This window comes from Fundulus heteroclitus, chromosome 19 (assembly GCF_011125445.2).
Source record: "Fundulus heteroclitus isolate FHET01 chromosome 19, MU-UCD_Fhet_4.1, whole genome shotgun sequence".
Lineage (NCBI taxonomy): Eukaryota > Metazoa > Chordata > Actinopteri > Cyprinodontiformes > Fundulidae > Fundulus > Fundulus heteroclitus.
The window spans coordinates 20,898,718-20,926,651 of record NC_046379.1 but is presented as its reverse complement, the minus strand read 5'-3'; the positions used below and the strand labels follow the sequence as shown (position 1 = coordinate 20,926,651).

The window sequence follows — 27,934 nt, the reverse complement described above, 5'->3', positions numbered from 1 at the left end:
GTATCAAAAGTATGGAGGCAGATTATAAATGCATGGCCATTTTTTGGGATTTCACCTATAGATTGCCTTACAGAAGCGCCCACGACTCTTTTTTTCCCTCCCTCGCTGGTCTTCGGAGGTTTGTAACTTAAACTGGACAAAACTAAAATAACTTTAGATGTTGCACTTCTCAAGCCAAACACTGCCAGTTTACAGTTGGCATGTCTGAGATACTGAGGGAGTTTCCCTGTGTTTGGGCCAAGCATTCTAACTATGCAAGACATTTCTTTCCATCAGTAAAAGTTGGAAAAACTCTGGAATATTCTCCCAACACATCTGCCTAGCAGAGTATATTTTGGCTACGTAGCCAACTATCTATGACTTATGCAACTAACGTTTGCTTACGTGCTGACAAGTGAGACGAAAGCAAGCCTTTTTCTGAGGTTGTGTTCGTAAAAGATGGTCTGATGCTTTTTCCAGGTATGAACAACGTATTGTGTCCATGTTTTACACAGATACTGTATGAGTCTGTTGAACAACAGATGTTTAAAGGACAATCGGTATGAAACTTTGGAGATAAACACAAAAACTGTTTTAATTAGGAATCAGAGCCTATTGATAATCCTGAGTAACTGGTATCTTATATCTGTTGTTCTTTCTTATTGATTTCATTCACTAAATTGAGCCTTTCAGGTCCGAAGCATAGAGATTCACGTGTGTCAGAGGTGTCATTGTTCCCACTTTCAAAAGCCAACTGAAAACTTTCTGTTCTCGCAGCCTGTGGTTGGTTGTCTGTAAATGGCTCAGACGTTTACCGGAGCACATCTTCCTCTAAAGTCTGTAACAGACAAACATGACCTGTCACACATTACAATTACTGAAACATCAGTGCGGGTCAACTACCATACAAGGTTGGTGTATAAAAATGAAATGACTATGAAGATTAATCACAGTGTAGGATTGATTAAGTGCTTTAAAACAGAGTTTGTGATTTGAGAATCACTTGGAAATATCTCTGAAAAGCTATTGCGGTCTTATTCTCTTTATATTTGTATATCAACATCGTCTAAAAGCAGTAAAGTCTCACAATAAAAAGTCATTTTAAGTTCCGAATGGGTTTGGTGTTTGTGCAACTGATAGAGGAAGAGGCCATTACTACTAGTGCTACACAAAATCCCAGAATATAGTTTGTAAATACACTTAGGGACAAAGACGTCACATTTTATAGATATGTTCTGTGGCCCGATGAAACTATAATTTACAATTTAATGAGAAAAAGAGGAGGCCTGCAAGCCTGTGAACACCATTGCCACTGGGAAGCAAACGGGTGGCAGCATCATGTTGTGGGGAGCAATCTTTGCAGGAGGGACTGGCGAACTCTGCAAAAACAAATGCATCATGAGGGAAGAACACTATGTGGAATAAACAGCTTAAAACATTGGTTAGGCAGTCAAATTTTGGCACAGATTGGTCTTTAAAAGGGGCAATATCCAGAATCATATTGCAAATTAATTATGAAAAATGGCTCTGCTGCCAAAGAAGAACATTTCCTCTTTTTTCTTCTTTTTTTCCATGTGTTAAATTAATATCTTCCATGATTGGGAGGGGGGGGGGGAGTTAATAAGTTGAAAGTTTCCACTTTTAAAGCCACACGTGGAGTTTTGATGAAGACGTAACTCTGCTGACTACATTTTGAGTCTTCCCGCGCTGAGAGCCGCGCCTTTCTGAGGAGGAGGCAGGACGAAAACACCTGAAGCAGTCCTTCCTACAATCAGCCAGTCCGTGGTGAGCCAGTCAGGGAAAACAATCTGTTTCAGACGGGCGGAAGCGCTTGTACTGAGGACAGCAGCCCGGAAGAACCAGCAGGTCGTTTTAACCACAATAGAATCTCCCCTTGAGTCTTTTTTCTTCTTCTTCTTTTTTAGTTATTAATATTTATTTCCGAGCACCAGGTGTTCCTCTCATTCCAGCCTGCGTTTTTTTAACGATGCGATCTGGTTCGAAAAGCGGGCCAGCATTTGAAGGAAAAATGAAAAAGCTTATCTTCATCGCGGTGGATGTTCTTTGCGTGTTCTTTGGTGAGTGACCCACATTTCTGCTTTCCCTTCCTCATGCTGCCAAAAAAAAGGTGCTGGAATCGGTTTCATTCCGCCACGCCGTCCTGTAGCACACACCTATCAGATGCAAAACTGTAAAGTACAATTTACTTTAATTAAGCAACAAGAATAAGAAGCGTCGCAGTTCGGCGGCGCACGGGATTGCTCAAGACGCGCATTTGATTTGCTGTTGTGCCACAGGTGATACAACATGTCGCTGCACAAGATAAGGGGAGCTCACTTTTTATGGGCAAAAGAGTTAAATTTGGGAGGTGGGGGGGGGAATGCTGCTCGTCAGATGGCACGGATATTTATTTATTTTCGCTACAGAACGAGTCTTGTTCAGACAAGCCAAACACGGTCTACGCTTGTTGATCCCTGCATGGAAATTACGCAGATGATTTTTTTTTTTCTTTCGCTGTAAGAATGTAGGACACTTGATATTTTATCGCATTTATGAGCCTCCTTGTGCCTTGCGAAATAACGCCTGTATAATTGTCTCCGTGTGTGCTTGGGTTGTGCGCTTTTCTTCCTGTTTTGCCCCGATGTCCAGTCCTTTTTGGCGTTTTTCCTCCCCATTTCCCCGTGGCGCAAGTTTTAACACTGACAGGAGGAAGACAGCTGGGTGATGAAGTAGGGATTTTGTTTTGCAGGGTTTTGCAAAACAGTTGATCATGGTGGGGAGGAAAAAGGGGGAAAAATGGAAGCAGAATTAACTTTTTTTAAGTTAATTACGTCAACATAAATAGGCGCAACATTCAGCCAAGACTCTGGATCAGTTTGCTCCTTTGCCTCCATTTCGTACCAACACATTGGTTGGTACATTTCATACCTGTAAATTAAGAATTTAATTTTTAAACTGTAGCGTGTCTATTTATTTTTTGTTGTTCTTCTTCTTCTTCACTATTGTCATGAAATACAGAGATATATAAAACTAAAAAGGCTAACATTTTGTGTATACGTTTTATTTAATTGTATGTTTTGTTTGTGTTTTTTGGAAAACCTTTGTTTTACATGCTGTTCCCGTTTAGTTCGGTTGTGATCCCTGTTTGGGGCTATTCAGTCTTGTTCTGTGGATAAATCAGATTATGACTCTGGCTAAAACCAAAATGTCATTTGATTGGCATCTTTTTAGTTTCATTTTTACTGTTAATTAACTTTTTAAACTTAATTTTCTCTCTGTAGACTCTAGGCGGAAACTAATTTGATCGGTTTCAATGAAACATGTTCTGATCCAAGAATTTAATTACCTAAGAAATGCCGTTATTTTCCCACCCAGAACATTGTTCCTTAAATTTAGCTAATTTGAGTTTAAAAAAGCTGAGGCTTTAAGATGGATGGGAAAGGTTTTTTTCTGGCACAAACTTAGCATTGCAGATGCCAGGAGACATGGATAATTCACACCAAACAGTTTAAAAATATGCTATACAGGTGCTGGTTATATACTTAGAATATCATGAAAAAGTAGATAATTTTTCAGTAATTCCATTCAAAAAGTGAATGGAGTGTTATGAGAGCCCAGGTTGCTCTGATGGCCTTCAGCTCTTCTGCATTGTTAGATCTGGCGTATCGCATCTTCCTCTTGACAATATCCCACAGACTTTCTATGGGGTTAAGGTCAGGTGAGTTTGCTGGCTAGTAAAGAACAGGGAAACCACGGTCCTTAAACCAGGTACTGGTAGCTTTGGCACTGTGTGAAGGTGCCACATCCTGTTGGAAAATGAAATCTGCATCTCCATAAAGTTGGTCAGCAGCAGGGAGCATGAAGTTCTCTAAAACTTCCTGGTAGACAGCTACATTGACCTTGGACCTCAGAAAACACAGCGGACCAACACCAGCAGATGACATGGCGACCCAAGCCATCACTGACTGTAGAAACTTTACTCTGGACCTCAGGCAATGTGGATTCTGTGCCTCTCCTCTATTACTCCAGACTCTGAGACCTTGATTTCCAGAGGAAAAGCAACATTTACTGTCATCAGAGAACATAACTTTGGACCACTCAGCAGCAGTCCAGTCCTTTTCGTCTTTAGCCCAGGCGAAACGCTTCTGACACTGTCTCTGGTTCCAGAGCGGCTTGGCACCAGGAATGCAGTAGCCAGAACCAGAGGCTCGTTCTTCGTACGTCGCTAACTCAGTTAGCTGGATTTGATTGTTGACAATTTGGCATGATCTTGGATCGTTTGGTTCTTTGAAAGACATCCTGGACTGTGCACCCTGTGCTCGCAAGCAGGCTTATTTCATGTAAACAGGATTAGACCGCAGCTTTATAAACGGAGAAGATAGGGGAGTCTGTCCAGCCAGTGCACTTGGACCACCTTGTGACAGAGGACGGGACAGAATTGTGGAACACCATTTTTTTTAATGTTTAATAAAAGACGAAACAAATAATGCTTAGTTCCTGTCATTTTATTTAAACAATTATTTATAAAGAAAAGCCAGCAAGTCATCTTTTGCCCGCAATAAGAGATAGTTATATAAAGTTAGCAATACTACAATCAAATGGTGTATTAGAACTTACTCTGAACGTCCTTTTGAATCAACTCGATCTCTAGTGCAATTTTTCTCTTTTTCAAGTTGTGGAGTTCAATTTCTCCTCTTAATTTGTGTTTTTAAAAAATATTTTTTTTTTGTTGAAGAAGCTGTTTATATAGGGAACGGATGGCACCCTGTGTCATTTTGTGAAAGAAAAAGAGAGGGTGAAACATGCCTCATGCAACAAAAGTAAAAAGAACCTGGGGGGTTTTTTCAGCCTTTTTCTTGGTGGCTGTTATAAACAGACAAAGACTTCATTTAACAGTGGCTTTTAAAAAAGAGGAAGAAGTTGCTTTTTAAAATACAGTGTAATAATTAAAGGCTACCAGTTTGTAGAATATTCTTGTACTTCACTTTTTCCCCCATGTACTCGTGGGTCCCGTGGAGGCTCTGACATAAAAGAACAAAGTAAATATGAAATTATTAAAAAAAAAAAAATTCATACTGTAAAAAGTGATAGAAACATCTACCATGGACAGTATTTATGCATTAATTTGTCTGCTACTTTTTGCCAGTACTCTCTCCTGGCTTTAGCAGATTTTTAGGTGTTTAAATTAATGACTCAAATTCGGCATAACCTTCCATTAAAGCTTGTGTTCTGCTGGGAGAAAAACTGTGGGCGTTCTTTTGACATGCTGAACAGCCAATAGCAGCGTTGCTGATCAATGTTTCTACTATCGATACATTTCCCCTTTTAAAGCGACGCATGAACACGAAGTTATCTCAGATAACTCAATCCAGCCATACTAATCATAAACAACAGGTGTGTTCGAAGAACCCAATTAGCTGGATCACGATTAGCCGGATGAAATCATCTTGGATGTCTCATTTGATCTCGGATGTTTTAAGCAACGTACGAAGAACGGACCCCAGGTCTTATTCGTCTGTGCGTGGTGGTTCATGAAGCTCTGACTCCAGCTGCAGTCCACTCTTTGTGAATCTCCCCCACATTTCTGAGTGGGTTTTCTTTCACAATCCTCTCCAGGGATCAGTCATCCCTGTTGCTTGGACACTTTTTTTTTTTTCTACCACATCCTTTCCTTCCCCTCACCTCCCTATTAATGTGCTGGGACACAGAGCTCTGTGAACAGCCAGCCTCTTTAGTAATGACCTTTTGTGTCTTGCCCTCCTTTTGCAAGGTGTCAATGGTCGTCTTTTGCACAACTGTCAAGTCAGCAGTCTTCCCTGTGGTTGTGTCGCCTACAGAACTAGACTGAGACCATTTAAAGGACTTTGTAGGTGTTTTGAGTTAATTAGCTGATTAGAGTGTGGGACCAGGTGTCTTGAGTATTGGACCTTTTCACAATATTCTAACTTCCTGAGATAGATTCTGAATTTAATATACAAGTTTCACTTTTTGAATTACTGAAAAAAAGCAACTTTTCCTGATATTCTAATTATATGATCAGCACGTGTACTTTAATGAAACAAATCGACAACCTAGGATGTTGAGTTTTATTAATTATTATTATAATTTTTTTACTTTTGTCAACAGTTAGCACTTTTGGCATGTTAGCATCACTAACTGCACCAGAAGGCCTTCCGTTTATCCTCTAGATTGGACATATTCCTGCTTTCTGTGAGTCTCCCAACAAGCTGTCAACATTTCCAGATCCTTTATGCTTTATGGTCGATGGTTGTTTCTCTCACATATGCAAGATACAACATGAAAAATGCAAAATGATGTAACAAAAAAAATTGATCTCCAACATGGCTTCGGGCACAAGAGGCTTGTGCTTATGTGGAAAATTATTTTGGGTAATTTATATCTTGTCCTTATTCAATAACAATTTCTGACAAAATGGCTGAATAAATGGCTAATACAACCATGACATGTTAGATTATAGACGAGACAGCATATTTAAAGGGAGTTTGATTTTGCATATGTCTGGCTAGTAGCTTTTAAAACAATGGGACTAGCAGGAAGAGCATAGATTACTGTCGATGAATCTCCCTGACAGTGAAAATCCTGTTTTGGAAACTGGAGATTGTGTGTTATTGTGCAAGTGTGAATCCATCTATTATCCGACATGGAAGCGTTTTTGTTGTTGGAACATTCTTGCATAGCTTTAAAGGGCAGTTTGGAGGGGGGTGGAGGGTACATCTTGTCAAACAGGGTTCTTACAGAGACACAACGGCCGTCGCTCATGCATATTGCTCAGGGTGGGCTCCTGCTTGTGTGCAGGAGCGAGTTGTGCACAGGCAACAAAGCAACATGTTGCAACTTGCTGTGCTGCCTGGGTTTGACACAAAGCCATTAATGGGTATCTTCCAGCTGCTTGCGTCACGTTTCTCACATTTTTGACACTCTGGCTCCGGCAAAGGTTGGTGGTGATGACTCCTATGTAGGATTCTCCCTTCACTTGATTTTCTGCAGCTGCTTGTCGGGGTCAAAACCAGATTTCCTGCCTGAAGATTATTGCTTTTATGTGTGGCTTGCATGTTTGCCTCCACTTGTGGAACCTTGTGCTGAATGACATGGAGGAATGATAATGAGTACATACTCTGCTGTAAATTCTCTTCGTTTTGTCGAAGGAAGTCTTGATGAAAGCCTATTGAGATACAAACCACACAGAGGTGGACGCTGTCACAACTCTTTATAGAATTATTGCAGAAAGGTATTATGCGATCAGGATCAATGCTTTAAGTGGGCCGGTATGCACTGGTACACAATGCCAGCACTTTGAAATTATACCCCTTAGCGTGCAGCGAGTACCAGGACTCCTAACCGCACCCCGCCCCCTGCCAACCTCTCCACAGTTTACAGCTTGTAGCCTATTTGTTGATTTAAAAGAAAAAAAAAAAGATTGCTTCATCAGAAATCCATTGTCTTGGTGCACAATGCTTGCCGTACATTCAAGTGGATGTAGGCATTTTCCTTTGAGAGATAAAAAGCGATGGAAAAATGATCACAGCTTCCAAGAGGGTTCACAGAGGACCTGAACTGCAGCAAATATGAATTATAACTCTGAACAGTCCTTCACCTGAAGAAAACGGAGGTCGGACTCAGCTGGCGTTAGAGCATCCAACAGGGCACCTGCTGCTGCACACCGCCTCGGTAAGATCAGGGGCGGTGGTAGCCATTTGGGGGCCCTGGGTACAAATGCTGTGTGGTGCCCTCCACATGGAAATTAATGATAATGCAGGATTTCTCAGTGTGTTTCTCTTTATTTCCATATTACGTCTCAATATTAATGTTTAAAAACAACTGCAACAAATAAGAGGAGAAATAAAAATTCTGAAAAAACATTAAACTAAAATATACTTCCACACAATATAACTTTGCTTTACCTATCAAGGAGGAAAATTATGAAAGATAATAGATTTTAAGTGGGATTAAACTGAGAAAATAAAGCACAATGAATGAAATGCAACAATGGGAAGTGTAATACGAAACTAGGACTCCTCCTATAAAGTGCTCTAAGAATAAGACTTATTTTTGGTCCTGTTTTTGCAGCGTTGTATTTGTTTCACACATCATAAATATCAGACTTTCCAGAGGAAACTGAACAATGCCATCATGAAAAGTTTTGTTTTCCTGAGGAAGATTCATTGGGAAGAGCTAATTTAAACCAAAGATCCTCAAAGTCTGCAGAACGTCTGTAAATTATTTTTGATTAACAGCTGCTGTTCAGAGTAAATTAATTTTGAATTAGTACAGATGTAACAGGCTGAACATTTAATCAATTCTCATGTCTTTTGCATTTATCATTATTCATCTTCATATAGGAAATACAGTTCAACAGTCATTAATTAGGAAACTTGAAAGGCTACTGTTCTAAGATCAGTAAAAAAAAAAACTTTCAGGTGAAAAACACAAACAGTAAAATTAATACTTTTGCAAGCCACTGTTTTAGCTCAACTATAACTTAGGCAATCACACCGTTAAATGTATTTAAACATTTATTTGCCCACTTCTGTCGGATCAGCTGGTTGTTACAGATCTGTTGAAAGGGTGGTTTTTTATATTTGGGGGATTTGATTGGCAGGGGTCCAAGAAAAGATGAAAAAAAAAATACAGTTTCTGCCTTTTTATTTTCAATCAAGAGCATGAAAAAAGGGCAACATTCAGAGCTTGTTGCTAATATTTAATTATATGGGGCTCCACAAAATGTTGTGAACTCATTGTTCTGACTATGTAACATCAATATTACATGCTACGTAATATCAATATTGCAAATAAAAGCTTGGACGGCAAAAAGATTATTTTAATTTTAAGTATTATGCATTCAAACTACTTTGCGGGTTGTATATTTGGGAATGTTTGTTTAATATAGCATAAAAAAAGAGTAAATTGGTAGTTAAGAAACAATATCATATCGATGCAATGAATTCCAAGCATGAGTTAATTATTTGATTACTTATCCCCAGTCAAATCATTGTCAAGGCATTCACTAACAATAATGCATTCCCAAAGCTTTCTTAATATCTTAAAATCTTAGACAGAGATAGAAAGTTGTAGGTTATCACAATAGATATTGTATTAAATGTAGTACTGCTCCATAGTCTGATAGAGGTTGTCAACATAGATGTTGAATAAAAGTGGTGTGAGAATGCAGCCTTGAGGCATCCCACATAATCTCTTCATTATGGGAGCCGTTATTGAACTGCTAATGAACATTTTGTCTGTAAAGTTGATGTGTTAGAAGCAAGAAAACCGATACACATTAGGACTTGAGAAAGTTTCTCAAGCTGAATTATGATGGTATGGTGACTGTATCAGACCACCTCCAAAACTCAGATGTTACCTGGATACAAACCATCTACCTGCGCATTGTTGAAATACATAGGAACCTTTTTTTAAATTACAGACTGTGGTCTCATTTAGCAGGATGATGTGCCCTGCCACAAAGCATAAGTCATTTAGGAAAGTCACCTAAATCTGGGAGGCTACCCACCTCACAGTTCACAGGAATTAAAGAGTCTTCTACCAACATTTTTGGGGCCAGAAAACCCCAATACACATTCAGGAATCTAGTGCAGTCCATGCCTTGATTAGTCAGAGGTGTTTCGGCAGAAAATTGTGGGGGGGGGGCAACAAATGATTAGGCAAATAGTCATAATTTTATGACAGTGGGGTGTAGCACTTTGTTGTGAAATCAGAGGTGAGTCATCATTGTGATAAGGATGGCTTTTAAACTTTCATTTTCTTATTTGATAAGTTCTGCCAGCTTCCTAAAAGTGAACGTCTGTTTTAGATTTCCTTTTTAGATGTAGGCAATAATTATCAGATCTCTGTCCCTCGTGGATGTTTGATGGCATTAGAAATGTTTCAAGCATTGTTATGCCTTCGGGTTTCCTTTAATCATATAATCATACAATTAAAAAAAAAAAAAAAAAAAAAAGGAATTGAATATTTTCGTCATCCAAACCACTAATTTCAGAGCTGGTTCTCAGTCTCGCTCCATGTGTTGTTGATTACTCTGTGGCTTTAAATCGTATTACAAAACATGGATAAAATTTCCTAATCGCTGTTGACAAACTGTTTCTAAATCACTGAATTGTTTGCTCACATTTGCTGATGCAAACTTCTTAATGTATTTATATGCTCAACCTGCAACTGAAGATACTGTTTAGCTTTCTGTTCGCTGATGCAACAGGGTGATCTGGCAAAGAACATCTGTAATCAGAGCATCTTTAGTTGGGTTTTCAATAGAATTCCTTAGTTCCTTAATCTTTTCATCGCATTTAACAAGGTTGAAACTATTTAAATTATTCCACTCATCTGCAGATAAGCTGATGAGGTCTGAAATGACAACTTTCTGCCTCTCTATGTCTGCAAAGTCAGCCACCGGTGTAGCTTCAGATATGAGAAGTTCTGGCTCTATCTTCCTAGAACAAAACAAACTCAAGTTATGACAAAACTTTCAAGATAACATAAGATCCAGTCTGTGCACGCTTAGCTAAGCATTTATGTTTAAAGAAACATTTTGCAAATACCTATTTGTGTGTGTAGAAACAGGTGCGCAGGTTGACCGTTCAACATGCAGCTTATGACAACACTTCCCCTTTAAAGGAATTACTATCTTTTTTTAATCTTATGCTTCTCACCTTTTCTATTAAGGGAAATAAGCAATTTTAGCTTTATGATCACCCCCCTTTCCACATAAACAGGGTGGCACCTCAGATTAACTAGGAGTTAAATCTGGAAACAAATCTGTTCTACACGACACAAAATAAGCTCTTAAAATGTCTTATTAGACGAATATGCACAGGATCTTAGGTTAGATGTTGGAGCATCTAACTCCTCTGGACTGGAAGTTAATTTTGAAAATGCATAACTGTGGACTTTTCATTTAAGACTTGTGGTTCATGCAAACATGAGGATAAATCACAGCATCTGGACTTAGAAGTGCAACAAAATTTTGTTCAGTCAGTAAGATTAACTTTACAGTTAAATCCACTATCAGACTGTTGGTTACACTAAATAACTTGATTGATTCAATCATTTGTGCTAAAGCTTCCATTGTGGACTTTTTAATCAGTATAATATTAAATCAGTTAGACCTCTGGAGTATTGATTTGGTCAGTTCTGTGGTAACGGAGGTTTTTAAACAGTGTCAGCTGTTCTGCTGTTAATTAAATTAACAACAGTGCCACTAATGGGGTAACAATGAGACAACCCCAAAAATAGGAATCTTCTCCTCCATGTTTTTTTGAATGTTTTGTGTTTGACCTTGGTCAATGTTACTTCTGGTAGCATGAGGCATTACCTGGATCTACAGAGGTTGCACAAGCAGTCGGACCCCACCAAGATAGCACATTGATACTTGGCAGTCAGTTCCTAGAGGATGGAGGATTTGATACCATTGAGTCCTTCCCATGACCTTATTCCAACAGAACATCTCCAGGACGTCCCATTTAGGTCCATCCTCGCACCTCAGGCTGTCCAGGAGCTTAGTGATGCCTTGGTCATGGTCTCGGAGGACCCTAGGACACCATGTGCCATTTAATAAGGACCAAGGCCTGACGTTGCACACCGTTATAAGCGCTTGGAGGCCATACAAGCTACTGAATACAATTTAGAGTTGTTGCAATGACATTCTAGCAAATTTGACTAGTCTGCAGCATCAGTTTTTCGATTTCACTTTCTCGGCAGCTCTGGAGGAAGCTCTGTGGGCGGATAACTTTCATCAAAGGATGAGGCATCCTTTTGTTCCTAACATATTACCCATTCCACATCAGCATGGGTATCCAGCATGTTTTCTTCTATTTAGATCTGATGTGTTTTCAAAGTTTTACTTTTAATTGTTTTCAACAGTGTATATAAATAAACCCCCACTAATATTTAAATGTACCTTTTAGGAAGTTGCAAAGAAACCACATAGACCTCTAGCATATTTCATGCTGGGTGATGTCACCACTTTGACCATTTCAGATATGGTAGAACTCCTTTTTAAATTGGTTTCATGTCATGTACTCTGCTTTGAAATATAATCGCAAAGTTTTTAGTAGTGTAGGGGTTGAGGTTTGCATAAAATGCACAACCTGTTATGTGATGTGCTGGTGGGATCATTGTTCTTGCAAGTAGTAGTTCTACTTGTAGTTTAAACTGTTTAGCTTTTGATTTGAACTGAAGAATTTGGAGTAAGTCCTCCTCCGTTGTTCTTAAGATTTTATACAATGCACCAATACCACTTACTGTACACGGAAACAAACCCACTGTAGGATGCCGCCACCACCATGCTCGTCTCACCTTCGCTCCTCCAAGCATTCCTTTTTATTATTGTACCCAAACAACCCAGTTTTTTGTCTTGTCTGAACATAAGACATTCCTCCAAAAGGGAGGAAATGAGCCACTCGATATCCTTGGAGGGATGACGTTTGTAACGAAGTTGGAGTAAACCAAATCACAATGAATATGACAGAGGAGGGAGCTGTCGCTACCATAGCATTAAGAGTCGGGCTGTTTTTTTTTTTTTTTAGTTGTTTGGCCACACCATGCAGCCGTTATCTTTAATATTTTACTGTTGTTCCGCAAATCTTTAAGACGGGCGGCACAGTGATGCAGTTGGTAGCACTGTTACCTTGGATTTCCTGTCTGGAGTCTTTCTGCATGGAGTTTGCATATTCTCCCCCTGCATTCTTGGGGTTTCTCCGGATTCTCCAATGCCCTCCACAAGTCCAAAACCATTAATATATAATCGATTACTCGAAAACATCTTTGGGTAGGAATATGTTCTTAACCCTGTTAGTCTAAATGTTGCCCTGGCGACCTGTCCAGGGTGTGACCCACTGCTTGTCGACGACTGTAGACAAGGACCAGTTCTAAAAGATTATCAAGCTTTTAGAACTTCCTTCGGGTTTTAGACAAAAGCAGAAGATGATGCATGAACTACTTCAACCTTGTCACAACTTTTGTGGCATTCCATGAAGTAGCAATACCATAAGTTATAAAATATATATATTTTACACGATACCTCACAAACTGCTCTAAAAGTATTGTTCTAATGCTTATTGCATTATTGATGTTCTCCTAAAACCAACTTTAAAACAGCAGTGGTAGCAACCTCAACTTTTTGATCAGCTTTGGGCTTACAGACATCAATCAGAATGTATCGGAATAAAAATATAGTAAATTTATTTTCCCAGTGACAGGGAACAGGACAGTAATCGGCGATCCCTACTTGCCAGCCAACATCATCTCGTCTTAGGTGCAGGATGCGTCTTCAAGCGTCTCTGATGTGTGATTCTTCCATAGTTGGTAACTTAGAAGACGTTTGTTGTAAATTTTTCAAGTTGGAAAAGATAAATATTCTTATTTGATGTTTTCATGTAAGCAGATGTGGCCATAACTCCTATCATTTGAACCATATTCATAAAATATCCCTCTGTTGGTTGGTCTGTTCTTTACTAAATGCTCCCCTGCAACGACTTCCTTGGGTTATTTATTGTTTATTTGATATTTTAGGTTGTTTAACTTAAATCAAAACATCCATTAATAAATTATTTTCTTTAAAAAAAAAAAAAGCACAAAACTTTAAAATCTAGTTTTAATTAAATCACAATAAATTCTCAGGTCATGAAAAGTTAAGAAATGTAAGGCATGCACCAAATATAGAGTAAAACAGTTAAAGCAAACATGCTCCAAGTACGTTCTGTTGAGGCTATGACCTTGTAGACATGACCTAAAGTGTTGCTAAATCCAGCTTTATTGATGGAGATAAACCTCAAAGGTTATTGTTGAGTTCTTTCCAAGAATTGCATTGGATTAATACATTTCTTATATCAGTAAAGCTGATGTCTGCAGCAGTTAGATTAGCTTTGCACAAAGACTGGAAATGGAAGGTGGTTGGGGACTTTACCCTGGCTAAAAATGATAAAGCTCACCTTGTGAACGATTCTAATCTTGTAAAAAATGACCCTTATTTGCCTTCCTTTTTATAAGACAAAGCGTTGTGTCGGGTTTTCCCAGGAAAAATTCCTACCCTGACAGGATGTGATGCTCTTTTTCTGCAAAAACACTCCTCTTGAATACAGTAACACCGCGTTGCCACACAGTTCCTTCTGAGCTCACGTCACGAGAATGCGGGGCAGGAGAAACATAACGCAACAAGCGGTGAAAAAGCTTAATATTTGTCTTCCCAAATATGTCGGTGCGATGCAGGGCAGCAGTCACTCAGCAGACTGGTGTCCCAGGTCTCACGGTGCTGAGACTTGGCATGCAGACTTCAAACATTCAAACGCTTTTGCCTTTACCCATTCGTGGTTCTCCTCTTTACAAATATTTGATTCACCTCTTAAGGGCCAGTAGTGATGGCCACTTATCTTGAGAGCAGAATAACAGGAACACTTTCCCCCTTCCTGCGGGGTCACATGTCAAGGGGAAGTTATACTCATCCCGAATTCCATCATGTTTATTTTCTCAGGGTAGAATCAGGGTCGTTCTCTTACCAGATGAGATTATAAAAGTGTAAAACAATGCCCCCCTCGCACCACCCCCTACTTTTTTTTTTTTCATATGTCCGGAGGACTTGTTATATCTGAGGACAAAGTCAGCAAAAAATTGCGAGCGTGTTCCTCCTGGGTGGAAAGATTGTGAGATGAACCCATTGTTGCGTTGGTCGGAGGTGGAAAGGCCCATCCAGGGAACTAAACCCCAACAGAGACATGGAAAATATCACAGCGGGATGAGACGACCGACGCGAGCTTCAAACCTTTACGACGGTTGTCTTTGGGAGAAAAAAAATCAGTGTTTGGAAAAAAAGTGAGGAGAGCTGCTCCAAATTCTTTCCATAAACAAACGTAAATGCGTCGGGAACCACGCCAAGGCAAAAGAAGAGGAGAGATTCTAGTTTGGCGCGTTTCATGTAATGTCATGTACTCACAGTGATCCAGGATCTCTGGTATGTGTTTAGTTGGTCAGGCCATTATCATGATGCATAAGCCACAAAAATCCAACTTTAGTCCACAAAATTTCTCTGTAGGCCACTCGCTGTGTTCTGTGGCTAATTGTAACCTCTGCAGCTCCTACTCTTGTTTGCTTCAACAATAGGACGCTGTGTTTGCTTACAGAAAATGGGGATAGCAAAGATTACAGGGTTGGTAGAATTCTGGGGTTGTATCGATTTTTGCATTTATCTTACTTTTTTTTTAGGGGCGTTGTGCTGCAACTTTCAGAAACATTTCCAATGTTTTGTTAGTTTTTAAGGTTTTGTGCTCTTGAGCTTTGATTTAGAAAGGTTTTACAACTTGCTAAAGGTCACTCACGGGTTAAAACATTACAAAGGAAATGGACGATGGTTTATTTTCACCATGTCTAACAGCTCAGGCTGGTATAGTTATAACATTCTCCTGGAATCCTTCTGAGATGTATATTTGTTTTTTTTCTAAACTGGTCCTGTTGACCCATTTTGAATTAAACTGACAAGTAAATTAGAATATGAATTTATTCTGTAAAAAAAAATCCCTATTGTATGTTCAAAGAAGTAGATCACAATAAAGGGGGAAAAAACATTTTAAACTATAAAAGTATTTATACATTTTCCTGCAGTCAAGCCTTCTGGCAAATAGGTTGAGGTTTTAAATTTGGCCGGGCAGGGGATAGAGTGTCCCTGATGCTGGATCAGGAAGGTGACCCACCGAGCACAAGCTTTAGAAAACAAACCAGGCCCTCTGGAATAATAAAACAGATTAAAAGCTGTCCAGCACAGATAATGGAAACTTCACTGGATTCAGCTCCTAGTGAGCTTTATGAAGAGGCAAGGCAAATGTATTTGTATAGCACATTTCAGTACAGAGACAACGCAAAGTGCTTTACGTGATTAAAATACAGGGAAAAAACAGAAAGAAAAACCAGAATAAAAGCAAGTAGGAATAAAATGTAGAACATGGAAAAATAGAGACTAAAAGCAAACATTGAAAACAGTTGGAAGAGGGATCCAGTTCCTCAGTCACTGTTTGGTTAAACAAGCTTCATGCCGTTAATCCCTTTTTGGACGACCACAGCCCAGATTGGTCCACCGGCGCAGCGTGGAGGCCCCTGTGACTTTCTGTCTAAATGTTATCCCTGCTCCCTGCAGAACAAACACGGGTCGGGCTCCACTTCAAAGCGTAGCTGAGAAAAAGCTTGACCTGCTGGAGGAGTGAGCCTCGGACATGTGAAGAGCATCTGCACGACTTCCTGTTGTGTAAATAAGTCTCTTCAATGAGGAACTTGCTCATCATCAGAGAACATTAATTACACTTACTCAGAGTTAGACATGCCAACAAATATCTCAGCAAACGTCAGAGTTCATCTAAGTCTACCTCTGGCAGCAGTAAAGTGTTGCTTCACTCATGAGTCGTCTTACTGCATTACAGTGCTAAAGTATCCCCACCCCACTCCCACTATTTACCTTTTTTTCACTTTTTTTTTTACATTCCAAACTGTAATTTACTACTTTACGCATCTTATGTGATGAATCTGTCAAAATAGTCCAAGTTGGTGAAGTGAAATTAGAAAAGTGTGTGTGTGTCTGTTTATATATAGAAGAACAAACTTAAGAGGTGAATGCAGTCCACCTGTGTTTAATCAGAGGCGGCCTTTTTCATAGCAGTGTGACCGGCCCATTTCTAATCCTTTGACCCAAAAAGAAAATCTAATTTGAGCCACTTGTATACGCGGTACTAATACGGATACGTATCGGATAACTCTCGAAGCTTCCGCAGTCTGAACGGTCGTGTCGCGTTTCATCCCTCTTTTACGTCACTGTCCTGGATCTCACTTCACATCCACACACAGCAGCAGCTAGCGCTCCACAAAAAAACATTGTTAATAGCTGTGCTTTCCTCTTATCTTCTTCTTCTTCCTACGATGTGGTCTTAATATTGTCGGCTCCCGTTGCTCAGCAACTTCCTAATAAGTAAAGTGAGATGCCGGCCAGTATCCATGTTTATTTATTTTTTGTTTGTTTGTTTGACCGAAGCTTTATTGTACACTTCTAGAAACCTTTACGCCTGCCATTACTTCTGGAAACAGCGCGGTGCTGTGTGACGTCTCCTGTTAGCCTTTGCGGTCTTGAACTGGTCAGACAGCAGCATGATAGCGGTTGCATTTAGCATGAATGGCCACCGCCGCCTCCATACAAAAAAATCAGATTTCAGCAAAAAATTGTAATGGAACATCAAGGCCTGCAGTGTGGACGTAGCCTAAGGGTCTCCTGATGTATCAGTAGAAATATGGCTTTTCTTAAAGGCCCCAGAGGCTGCGGCACCACCAAGCAGGAGGCCTGAGGCAGCTTAGGACGGTTCAGGATCAGATGTGAAATACGTCGCAACGCAGCGGTTTGCGGCCGGGCTGTGTTGCCTCTGCACGTTTTTCCCCACGTGTTCACCTGAGCTTTGGAAATTATTTTGAGGCGAATCAAAGTTTAGTTTTGGGTCATTTTCCTAAGCTAGGTGACCATTAATTTCATGTTTGTAAAAGCATAACTGCAGGACGCTGCAGTTGTGCTAAAACAGATTCAGAAGCTGGTGTCGGACAAAGTTGTGTGGAATGGTGAGATTTCTGTCGCTGTTTTGGATCCATTTCTGGTCATTCTTCTTTAATTTCACAATTTCAAACAGTTCTGCCCCCTTTTTTTTTATACATGAACCCAAACAAAGGGAAAATAAATTACGTAAATGCTCGTACCTCACGGCATTCTGCGTCAGCTTATGGACTTCGCTGGCCACCAGATATCCGCTTGAATTTATTACTGTGACTCTGCGTGTGAGCTGTGTGCTTCTCCATTCATATTGCTTTGAATTGCGTTAGTTGAACTGAAGATGCACTCTCTGGAGAAAGGAAGGAAGCGTAGTCTTTGTAAAACACTTCTTTTTTTTTACAATGCATGTCAGTAAATACACAGGCACTTGTCTAAAAAAATAAACTGTCCGGTTCCTTGTTTTTACTTGAAAACAGGAAAGCTATTTAAAGGTTGTTGGTGCATACAGTTGGATGAGACCTCCTCTGATTCAGGAGACAGCGTCATGTCATCTTTTGTTCGCTCTGAGGGGAAGTTTTAAGCCTACTGTCTCCCAACCATCCTCAACAAAAGACCTTTGCTCGTTGCAACCTTATAAATGAATGCCTCTCTTTTAGAGTCTGACAACTACAGCCTTTTTTTTTTTTTTCTATCCGGAGTGTGTGAGCAGGTCAGCACGTCTTCAGAGACCTGTTGAATGTGCATTTCTCCCTCCGGTGCTCGGCTCCCAGGCCCTTTGCCGTGTCAACACGGCCCCTGTTGTCAAGAAGGTCACATCTGTAGTTATGGGCTGGTTTCCACGGCCACCGGTGGCTCATTCTTTAAGGACAAAATGTCAACGTGTGACGTAGCGGTATGAAGCCGTTACCTCCGATGACAAATTCATGTTCTTGGGGAGAGCTGGGTCTTTTTTCTTGAAGCTGAAAATCTGCGCTCTGTTGTGTGTTTAGCTGTTTCCTGAGCAGCAGGCCGCTGTGCGGGGGTCTAACTGTTCGGACTGTTCACAGGATGTCGTAAAAAAAAAAAAAACAACATGCCTTCGTCAACTTCCATGTATCGAGATTAACCACCAAGGGTTGAAATGGTTTCGGATATAAAGTTGCAACACAACTTTTGCGGCGTTGCTCCTCTGGTTTGAAATCTTCTGAATGAGATGCCGGAGTTGGATCTGGAGTTGGCAGAGTGATGCTCCGTCTCCACATGTTGCTGCACACTACAGGTTAACTTTTCCTTGCTGATTTTAAAAAAAAAAGGCAAACTCAGCAATTTGGAAAGTTGAGGCATATATGATGTGGAAACATGATGCTGTAAGAAAGCGTTTGCCCTCTTACAAATGTTTTTTTTTTCTTCCTTTTTGTCTCACTTGCATGTTCCAGATAATACCGATCATGAATTTACTAAATTATAATTATTTTATGATGACATTTTTGGAATGCAGACTACAATTTACCGTAATTAGCAACATCTAGGCCTGATTACTGCTGGACGTGTAAAATCAAGAAATTGATTGCAGTCAGCTAAAGGATCTGAAAAAGAAACCCTTGTTGTCTGAATCTTAAGAAACACTAAATCCAGGAGAAGCGAGGTCATTGACATCTTCCAATCTGGGAACTGTTGTAAAGCATTTTCTTAGACTTTGGGACTCCAGTGAACTACAGTGAGAGTAGGGGCGGATAATAATTCAATATCAATATATATATATCGCAATATAGCTTTATTCAGTAAAGACGATATTAAATTTCCAATATTTCAATATACTTTACAGTTTATGATTACAGCATTTGTCACTGACTGACATTCTGGGTTTAATGTAATTTTATGTTTTTTTTTATTTTATAAAGCAAATATTTCTAAAATGTTATATTGGAGTTTTATAAACACGACAAAATAATTCAATTCAATTTTCAATTCAATTTTATTTATATAGCGCCAATTCATGAAACATGTCATCTCAAGGCATATCATATTATACAGATTGGTCAAAAACGTTAAGGGAACCAGTTGATTGCATCAAAGTCCCAACAAGCAGCATTCACTCCTGGGGAACCGTAGAGCCACAGGGAGAGTCGTCTGCATTGTCCATGGCTTTGCAGCAATCCCTCATACTAAGCAAGCATGAAGCGACAGTGGAAAGAAAAACTCCCCATTAACGGGAAGGAAAACCTCCAGCAGAACCGGGCTCAATTGTCATAAGTTTGTACGGGCATCTGTTGTGAACGTTCTTGGCAGTCTTTCTGAGGCTTTTATTGTGTTTATATCAACATGTTTATTATATCGTATCAACTCAAATTAAAACATTTATTGTGATATAAATGTTGGCCATATCGTCCAGCCCTAAGTGAGAGGTATTAACCCAGAATGACCTACCATATGTACTCCAAGCGCACATCAGCGAGTTCCAAATTCAACAACAAGTAAAAGAGCTGGGAGAAGAATGGCATCAAAGACCAAAACCACTGCTGGAAAAAAAAAAAAAACACACCGTCTCACATTTGCTGAAACTCATCTTGATGATCTTTGGGGAAAATATTATGTGAACTGGTGAAAGTGAAACTTTTTGGAAGGTGTGCATCTTCTTACATTTGGTGTAAAACTAGTTCAGCAATTCCTAAAAAACAAATGCTGTACCTACATTGGAACATGGTGGTGGTAGTATGATGGTCTGCTGCTGCTTTGCTGCCTCAGGAACACCTGCTTTAATTGATTCAGCCATGAATTCTGCTTTGCAGTAGATAATCCTGCAGGAAAATCTTCTTGACCTTAAGATGAAACATACTTGGGGTATACAGTAATTAAAGATTTGTTAGTCCGCATATTTCTTAAATGACTTGAGTGTTGCTAGAGAAAGCTGATTGGGCTCATCGGGACATTTTTGCGATGAAATCTAGCTATGGGCTTTGTTGCTTATTGGATCCTTCAGTATCAGTATTGTTTCTACAAAGATGCTATGGATACATTTTTTCATTTCACCTGAGGGGAAATTTGCTTACAAAGAAAGGCATGGCGAAGTTTTCTTTCCTCTATGCCGTGTTTCTCCTTCAATTATTGAATTTATCAGATTATATTATGTGCTAAGAGACAAAGTTGAAATTAAATGGAAAACGTTTATGTATTTATTTTGGCAACGATTAAACAAAAATACTGTGTTTTTGACTAAGGGGAAAACTGTAAAGCAGTTTCTTCTCAAAACATACAATTACTGAAGTTCATGCTTTTCCTGTCCAGCGAGCACCTTGTCTTCTAGGACCAACAGTGGCGTCCAGACATTGCTTCTCCTACACAACTACTAGTTTCAATAAAACAGCATTGATTGCTTTTTTCACTTTAACGTCTCCTCTCCACCTCCAGCGGCTCTGCCTTCAGCCATCCTCACACTGAGATTCAAACCTTATGAGAGGCGGATCTACTGCAATGATGACAGCATCAAGTATCCCTACAAAAAAGATACCATCTCCCATGGAACCATGGCTGCTGTCACCATCACCTGCTCAATAGTCATTGTGAGTCCTATTGTGCGTCCAGCAAAGCCACGTTGGGTTGCAACAGTGATGGCATAAAGCTTGTTTTAAGACTTTTCCATATGATCTATAAACACTTTTTTTTTTTTTTTTTGTCTTGCCACAGATCACTACAGGAGAGGCCTATCTGGTGCACACCAATCGCCTGCAGTCCAACTCCTCATTCAACCGGTACCTGTCCGCTCTCTACAAGGTGGTTGGCACCTTTCTGTTCGGGGCAGCGGTCAGCACGTCTCTGACTGACGTGGCAAAGTTTTTCATCGGCCGGCCCCGTCCGCACTTCTTAGCCGTGTGCGCCCCGGTGAACTGCAGTAGCTACATACCAGAATTCCCCTGCACAGGCGACGAGCGCAACGTGGCGGAGTCCAGGTGAGACGCTGACTCTCCCTCGCTCACTGTCCTCAGGCGCCGCTGACTCTCCCTCGCTCACTGTCCTCAGGCGCCGCAGTGTCTAGAGTCTGGAACCTTTTACAAAGCCGCAGATGCACTTACCATCAACTCATAAGGGCTGCATCGCTGGGAACCGCTATCATGACGAGTGTGTCATGGGAAATTTATTTGGAACTGTTTTAGTCATATTACGAGTTCACAACAAATGATGTATCACAGCTCTTTTACAATGTCCGACTCATGCCAACATCAGCGCTGATCTTACGTTGTTGTTTTTTTAAGCATGCATAATAATCAGAGCAAATGACTGTTTCAGTAATGAATAATACTGGTAATATAACCATCAAATTTCCCATACAGCGGATCGGCTGACTTCAAATTCTTTTGGCACCTCTTGGAATCCGTTACCAGACTTATAAGCTGATTCAAAATCTTTTCTGAATGCCTTAGAAAGCTCTCTGGATCTCAGCGTGATGTTCGCGCTCCTTTCAGCTACGAGAAGCACACCAGACTAAATTTCTGTGGGTAATTTTAAGCAGGAATGAATGGGGTTTTAAAATTGTACACACAAATTATGAAATCAAAATACATTTAAAGGGACTTTTCTCCTGTCTTCCTTGATTTCATCAGAAATGTTAAAACTGATTTTGAATATCCACTTGTTCTTATAGTTTAGACTGTATATTCGAGGCTGTACGTCTACTTTTTAAATACTTTTAAATATAAACCTGTGTCCATAGCTATGGTTCATATAAAAGATTGAAATCATGTTGTTCTGCAACAATATTACTTTTCAACGCCCAGGAGGTTTTTAAGAAAAACGAAATAATCATTGGTGTTGCCCCTATGGTTGTAAACATACTCATGTTATAACACTGCACAGAAACCAGTATATTGTGAATTTAAAATAAAATAAAATGAAGTCTGACATTATGTCTCAGTGGCATTAATTAGTTTGGATCTTCTGTCCCCTTTTATATAATCTGTTCTCCATCATTATACTTCCCTCGCAATAATTCCTTATTTGTTTCTCCTCAGGCTATCGTTTTACTCCGGTCACTCATCATTTGGGATGTACTGCATGCTCTTCCTGTCGGTGAGTGCTCACTACGTGACAAGTTGTCCAGACATAAAAGATAGTTTAGTGAAAAAAAAAAAAAAAAACAGAAATGAGCCAAAACGGGAGCTAGTGGCCAAGACACCAAGACTGCTCCAGTTTAAAAACACTATTGTTGTAATTTGTCATAGTTTACAGTGGATGGAAGGGCGACAGATCTAGTAATGCCCTTTTTTTTCTGAGGGAGGCGAACTTCTAAATAGAGAACATAACATGACAAATATTGATTCTTTGGTATAGATGTTTTTTTTGGCAGCTAATCAGAATTAAACGTGTTTGTGTGTGCAGCTCTATGTCCAAGCCAGGATGCAGGGGAAGTGGTTTAGGCTGGTCCGACCCACCATCCAGTTCTTCCTGGTGACCTTTTCTTTATACGTTGGATACACGCGCGTTTCCGACTACAAACACCACTCTACTGACGTCCTGGTGGGACTGCTGCAAGGAGCGCTCATCGCCGTGCTCACGGTGAGTCGATGTCTGCATCCCTTTACTGAACGGGAACAGTAGCATCCCGGTTGAAACCATGGTCTCTCAAACTGATGGTTCACAATCCTTTTACTGAACAGCTTTGCTACGGTGAACACGCTGTAAGAGCTGTACATATACAAAACAAATACACTATTAATAAGTATGTTTCCTTTAACCTTTTAACGTTGCCCTTTAATATTTTACTATACTGTGAAATAAATTAAATGATGCACCAAATTGCAACCGCCTGTGACTTTATACATCACATAACAATGAAACTTATACCTTCATATCACTAAAGTATGACTAGCTTACCTTGTAAAATGAACGCTCTCTGCTGGAAAGAAAACGGAACAGCTACACTTAATAGCAACCTGTATGCTCCGTGAAATATAACTAAATATACATTTACACAAGAAAAGTCAATACCAACCTTGTTCCATCATCAACCAGGCACTAATATACCTTTGAAGTTTGCAGTAGAACCTTAGTGATGTTTTTCGTTTAACCGTGGAGCACACCACCTCTCTGCCCATTGGTGTTGGCGTTATTACTGCATAGTTTGCAACAATCGATTTTTGACACCTTGCTGTTCTGAACCTTTCAAAATAAAAGCATAGGCTGTGAATGAATGATAAACACATGTTAACTAATTATGACAGAACATATTAGGAAGGTCATTTACAGCGACGGTTTACCTGGATTGAACCTTTCATTTCTATAAATATCTGAGGAGTTTAGAGAGAATCTAAAGCTTGTAACCTTTTGAAAAGTATTAATAGCCTATAAACTAGTTTACATTTTGGCATGTTCCAACCTCAAACTTCAGTGTGCTGTACTGGGATTTTATGTGGTGTACCTATAGAGTAGTCCATAATTGTGAACTGGAAGGAGGATTATTGTCTTGCTCTTTTTTTTTTTTTGCATTTTATTCTTTATTCACACAACTCCTCCTTGAGTCGGTACTCTAGAACCGCCTTATGTTGCTGTTCCTGCTGCAAATAGAGATGGGAGCACATCTCTACAAGGTTTGCACATCTAAACACTAAAATCTTTGTTCGTTGTAGAATTGCTCAAACTCACTTATGCAGAGACTTCATTGGCATACATCGTAAACTCATGCCTCCGATTCTCAGTTTGATTTAATCCTGGACTTTGACTGGGCCATTCTACACATGAACTTGCTGTGATCTGAACGTCTACGCTGTAAATCTTGGCTGTAGGTTTAGAGGTAGTTGTCCTGCTCTCATTTGCAGCTGCCAGCTGGTATGCTCTGTATTAGTCCCAGTCTCTTTCACACAAGCTGCAGTGCCTCTGCTGATGAAAATCATTCCCACAGCATGATGCAGCCACCACCATGTTTCACAGCAGGGATGGTGTGCTCAGGGTGGTGGCTGTCCTCCACACATTTCAACCCAGACCAGAAAATAGCTTGCCTATCGTCTAGCTAGAGCATCTTCTTCCACATGGCTAGTGAAAAACTGCAAATTGCTTTTGAATCTCTGCAGCTCCTCCAGAGTTGCCCTGAGCCTCTTGGCTGTTTCTCTGGTTAATGTACTTGAACTTTCTCGGCCTGTCAGCTTGGGTGGGCAGAAATGTCTTTTGTAGGTTGTAGTTAGAGAAGCGCAATACATCGACTCACAGGCATCACCACAGCATCAGTGTGTGTGCATTATTAAAATTACAGAAGCTGCTCCTGCTGTCACACAATATCTGCTAGGATATGTTTCGGGTATAGAGAATTATCTACAATATTTGTCCTTCTGAATGGACTTTTACCACCACTGATGCTTCGTGTATGTTTTTAGTGGCTGAGGTGCTTAACATGGCAAAAAATGGTGGAAAAACCATCTTGACAGAAAGAGTGGGAAACACTAAAATACTGAAGGCAAGGCAAATTTATTAAAATATAGCACAATTCAGTACAGAGACAATGCAAAGTGCTTTACATGATTAAAATATAGGAATAAAAGCAAGTAGGGATAGAATGTAGAAACAAAAAAGAACATTAAAAACAGTAAAACAGTTTAACTAGAACATTCAAAGGCAATTTCAAACAAATGTGTTTTTAATCTTTATTTAAAGGAACTCAGGCTTTCCGCACTTTTACAGTTTTCTGGAAGTTTGTTCCAGATAAGTGGAGCATAGGAACTAAATGCTGCTTCTCCGTGTTTGGTTCTGGTTCAAGGTATGCAGAGTAGGCTGAAGCCAGAAGACCTGAGTGGTCTGGAGGGTTGATACACTGATAACAAGTCTGTGATGTATTTAGGTGCTAAGCCATTCAGTGATTTATACACTAACAGAAGTATTTTAAAGTCTATTCTCTGAGAAACAGGGAGCCAGTGTAAGGACTTTAGAACTGGTGTGATGTGCTCTACGTTCTTAGTCTTGGTGAGGACGCGGGCAGCAGCGTTCTGGATCAGCTGCAGCTGTCTGATCAACATTTTAGGCAGACCTGTAAAAACACTGTTGCAGTAATCAATTCAACTAAATATAAACGCATGGATTAGTTTTTCCAGATCCTGCTGAGACATTAGTCCTTTAATCCTAGAAATGTTCTTCAGGTGATAGAAAGCCGACCTTGTCACTGTCTGTAAATGCTTTTGGAGGTTCAGGTCTGAGTCCATCACTACACCCAGGTTTCGGGCCTGATTAGTGGTTTCTAGCTGAAGCGACTGAAGCTGTGTGTTAACTTTTGATCTCTCCTCTATTGGTCCAAAAATTATTACCTCAGATTTGTTTTTTTTCAATTGAAGAAAGTTTTGACACATCCAGGCATTGATTTCTTCTAGGCATTTACTCAGTGCCTAGAAGAAGCATTGCATTCAGTTGGCCACCCTAGTTGCTGCTGTGCCATAATCTTTCCATTTTCAAATCATGAATTTGACATTGCTCTCTGAGATTTTCCAAAGCTTGGGTGTTGTTTTAAACTGTCTGCTGTGTTCCTTGGTCTTCATGATGCCATTGGTCCTCCAACAAACCTCTGAGGCCAGAACAGCTGCATTAATGTGCAGATTTTCTTATTAGAGATGACTTCTAAAGGCAATTGAATGCACTGGATTTTATTTATGTGCAGCAGAGCAAAAGATGGACTCCACTCTTCTGATCTGATTTGATGATGTAAAAAAAAAGTTAAAAGGGATATTAATACTTTTATTGGGCGTGGTTTTCAGTAAATAGTAATTGCTGCTTTTATTTCACTACATGAATCCAATTTATGACCTCTTGATCAGAGACAAAAGTCTAAAGTCCACATTTACGCCTCTTTTTGTTCTCAGGTTCGATACGTGTCGGACTTCTTCAAGCAGCGGCCTCCGACCTCCGTCTGTTCTGAGGGCGGTGAGAGCGAACAGCTCGACTGTAAACCGAACCCACAACCTTCGGACTCGCAGCACGAGAACCATAACAGCCGCTCTGGACTGGCATGAGCAGCCGAGGAGTGCGCCGGTCCGATCGCCGCCTAAGCTCCGACAGCAGCTCGGTTCCCCACAGGACTGTTTATTTTTAAACCACAAAGAGAACCACGCAGAAAAACCTTGAGCTATTTTACAACCAAGAAAACAATGATTCTTAAAAACCTGTTGGAAGAGAAACTTTATGAGCGGTGTTGGGGAGGGTGTGTTTGCTGCCTTAAAAAAGTGTGTGTGTGTCTGTATGCGCGCGCGCGTGTGTGGATTTGTGCAACATTGTACAACATTATATGATGTCTTCTCTTAATGTATCGGCTTTCAGATTTGCGTCAGAGTGAAAGTTAAGGGAAAGTTCCTCCTCTTCGCCCGGGTGGCAAACCTTCGGCTGCAGAATGCTCAGACGACGTCGCGGTCAAGGACGAATGTTGCTACTTTTTATATACACTGCAGCAGAATGTATCGACACATCCCACTCTTTTCTATGCATGTATTTTTATCCTGTCTCAAAGTATGTGACTGACCACTTTTTAACTCACTCACTGCTAGCACTGCACAAACTGACCCGGCCTTTGAGAATGTTATCCTGCTTGAAACAGTTGTGTGTGTGATGAATGCTGTACCATTTCAGGACTAACAGGTTGTCTATGTATGTGGTCATTCTTGCATCAAAAGAACTCGTTTTTTTTTTTTTTTTCCAATTAGCTTTATTTTAAAGACTCTGTAAGGAATGCAGGATAATTCTCACCAGATTTGACTAGTGTATATGTTGTTTTGATGCCTGTCTAAAAATAAAGTGTGTTTATTGCTTAAAAAAAAAAGCACAGAAAACAAAAGGAATAAAGATTTCATAGACTTCAGCTACTGTATGTTTTAAAGAATCCCTGTTTTGAGTAAAACAACCCGGCCAAAGTTGGACCAGTGTACGTGTTTTATAATCTGAGCCACAGTCGATCAAATGTAATCCAGACTCCAACTGAAGCGCCACTATCCTGCTGCGGTGTGACGTAACGCGTCATTGCTGCGCGCGTTCCTCAATGAATCGGCATGTAAATAAGCGGTAGAAAACTTTTTCCAGATATCTCGCCCCCCCCCAAGCCTTGCCGCCCTGAGCAGTGGGTCATATTGCCCATTTCAAAACTCACCACCGACGGTGGCATTTTGTTTGCGCACGTCGTTCATACCGTATAAGGTTATTTTCTTAAAACCCCTACCATTTCCATATCAGGTGCTGCTTCACACAACTTTAATTCCTGCATTAAAACTCCTACCGTTTCCATATCAGGTGCTGCTTCACACAACTTTAATTCCTGCATACCTCCTTCAACCAGGAAGAGGAAAGAAATTGCATAACACTTGCACTAAGGGAAAATTTTAATCCCACCCCTGCCGTTGAGTTATTCTTCTCTGCTGCCTTGTGACGTGGGGTTCATGTCTGAACCTGCAGCTCACAGTTGTGAGATTCCTTACAGAGCGT

The 27,934-nt window shown here is 40.2% G+C and overlaps 1 protein-coding gene across 1 annotated transcript; it reads left to right on the top strand.

Annotated features, from left to right (window-relative positions):
- The first annotated feature begins 1,711 nt into the window (after nucleotides 1-1,711).
- On the top strand, nucleotides 1,712-27,146 carry LOC105917711 (phospholipid phosphatase 2). The gene is made up of 6 exons (XM_012852586.3): nucleotides 1,712-2,057; nucleotides 20,906-21,057; nucleotides 21,182-21,444; nucleotides 22,504-22,561; nucleotides 22,871-23,047; nucleotides 26,329-27,146. Exons 1-6 carry the CDS (start codon nucleotides 1,967-1,969, stop codon nucleotides 26,476-26,478), a joined length of 891 nt encoding a protein of 296 aa, XP_012708040.2. The 5' UTR covers nucleotides 1,712-1,966; the 3' UTR covers nucleotides 26,479-27,146.
- The last annotated feature ends 788 nt before the right edge of the window (nucleotides 27,147-27,934 follow it).

Excerpts from the sequence above, each read along its gene's own strand:
- LOC105917711 (XM_012852586.3), top strand. The coding sequence starts at position 1,967 with ATGCGATCTGGTTCGAAAAGCGGGCCAGCATTTGAAGGAAAAATGAAA. Across the intron at positions 21,445-22,503 it reads CGCAACGTGGCGGAGTCCAG|GCTATCGTTTTACTCCGGTC; the intron begins GTGAGACGCTGA and ends GTTTCTCCTCAG. Across the intron at positions 23,048-26,328 it reads CGCTCATCGCCGTGCTCACG|GTTCGATACGTGTCGGACTT; the intron begins GTGAGTCGATGT and ends TTTTGTTCTCAG.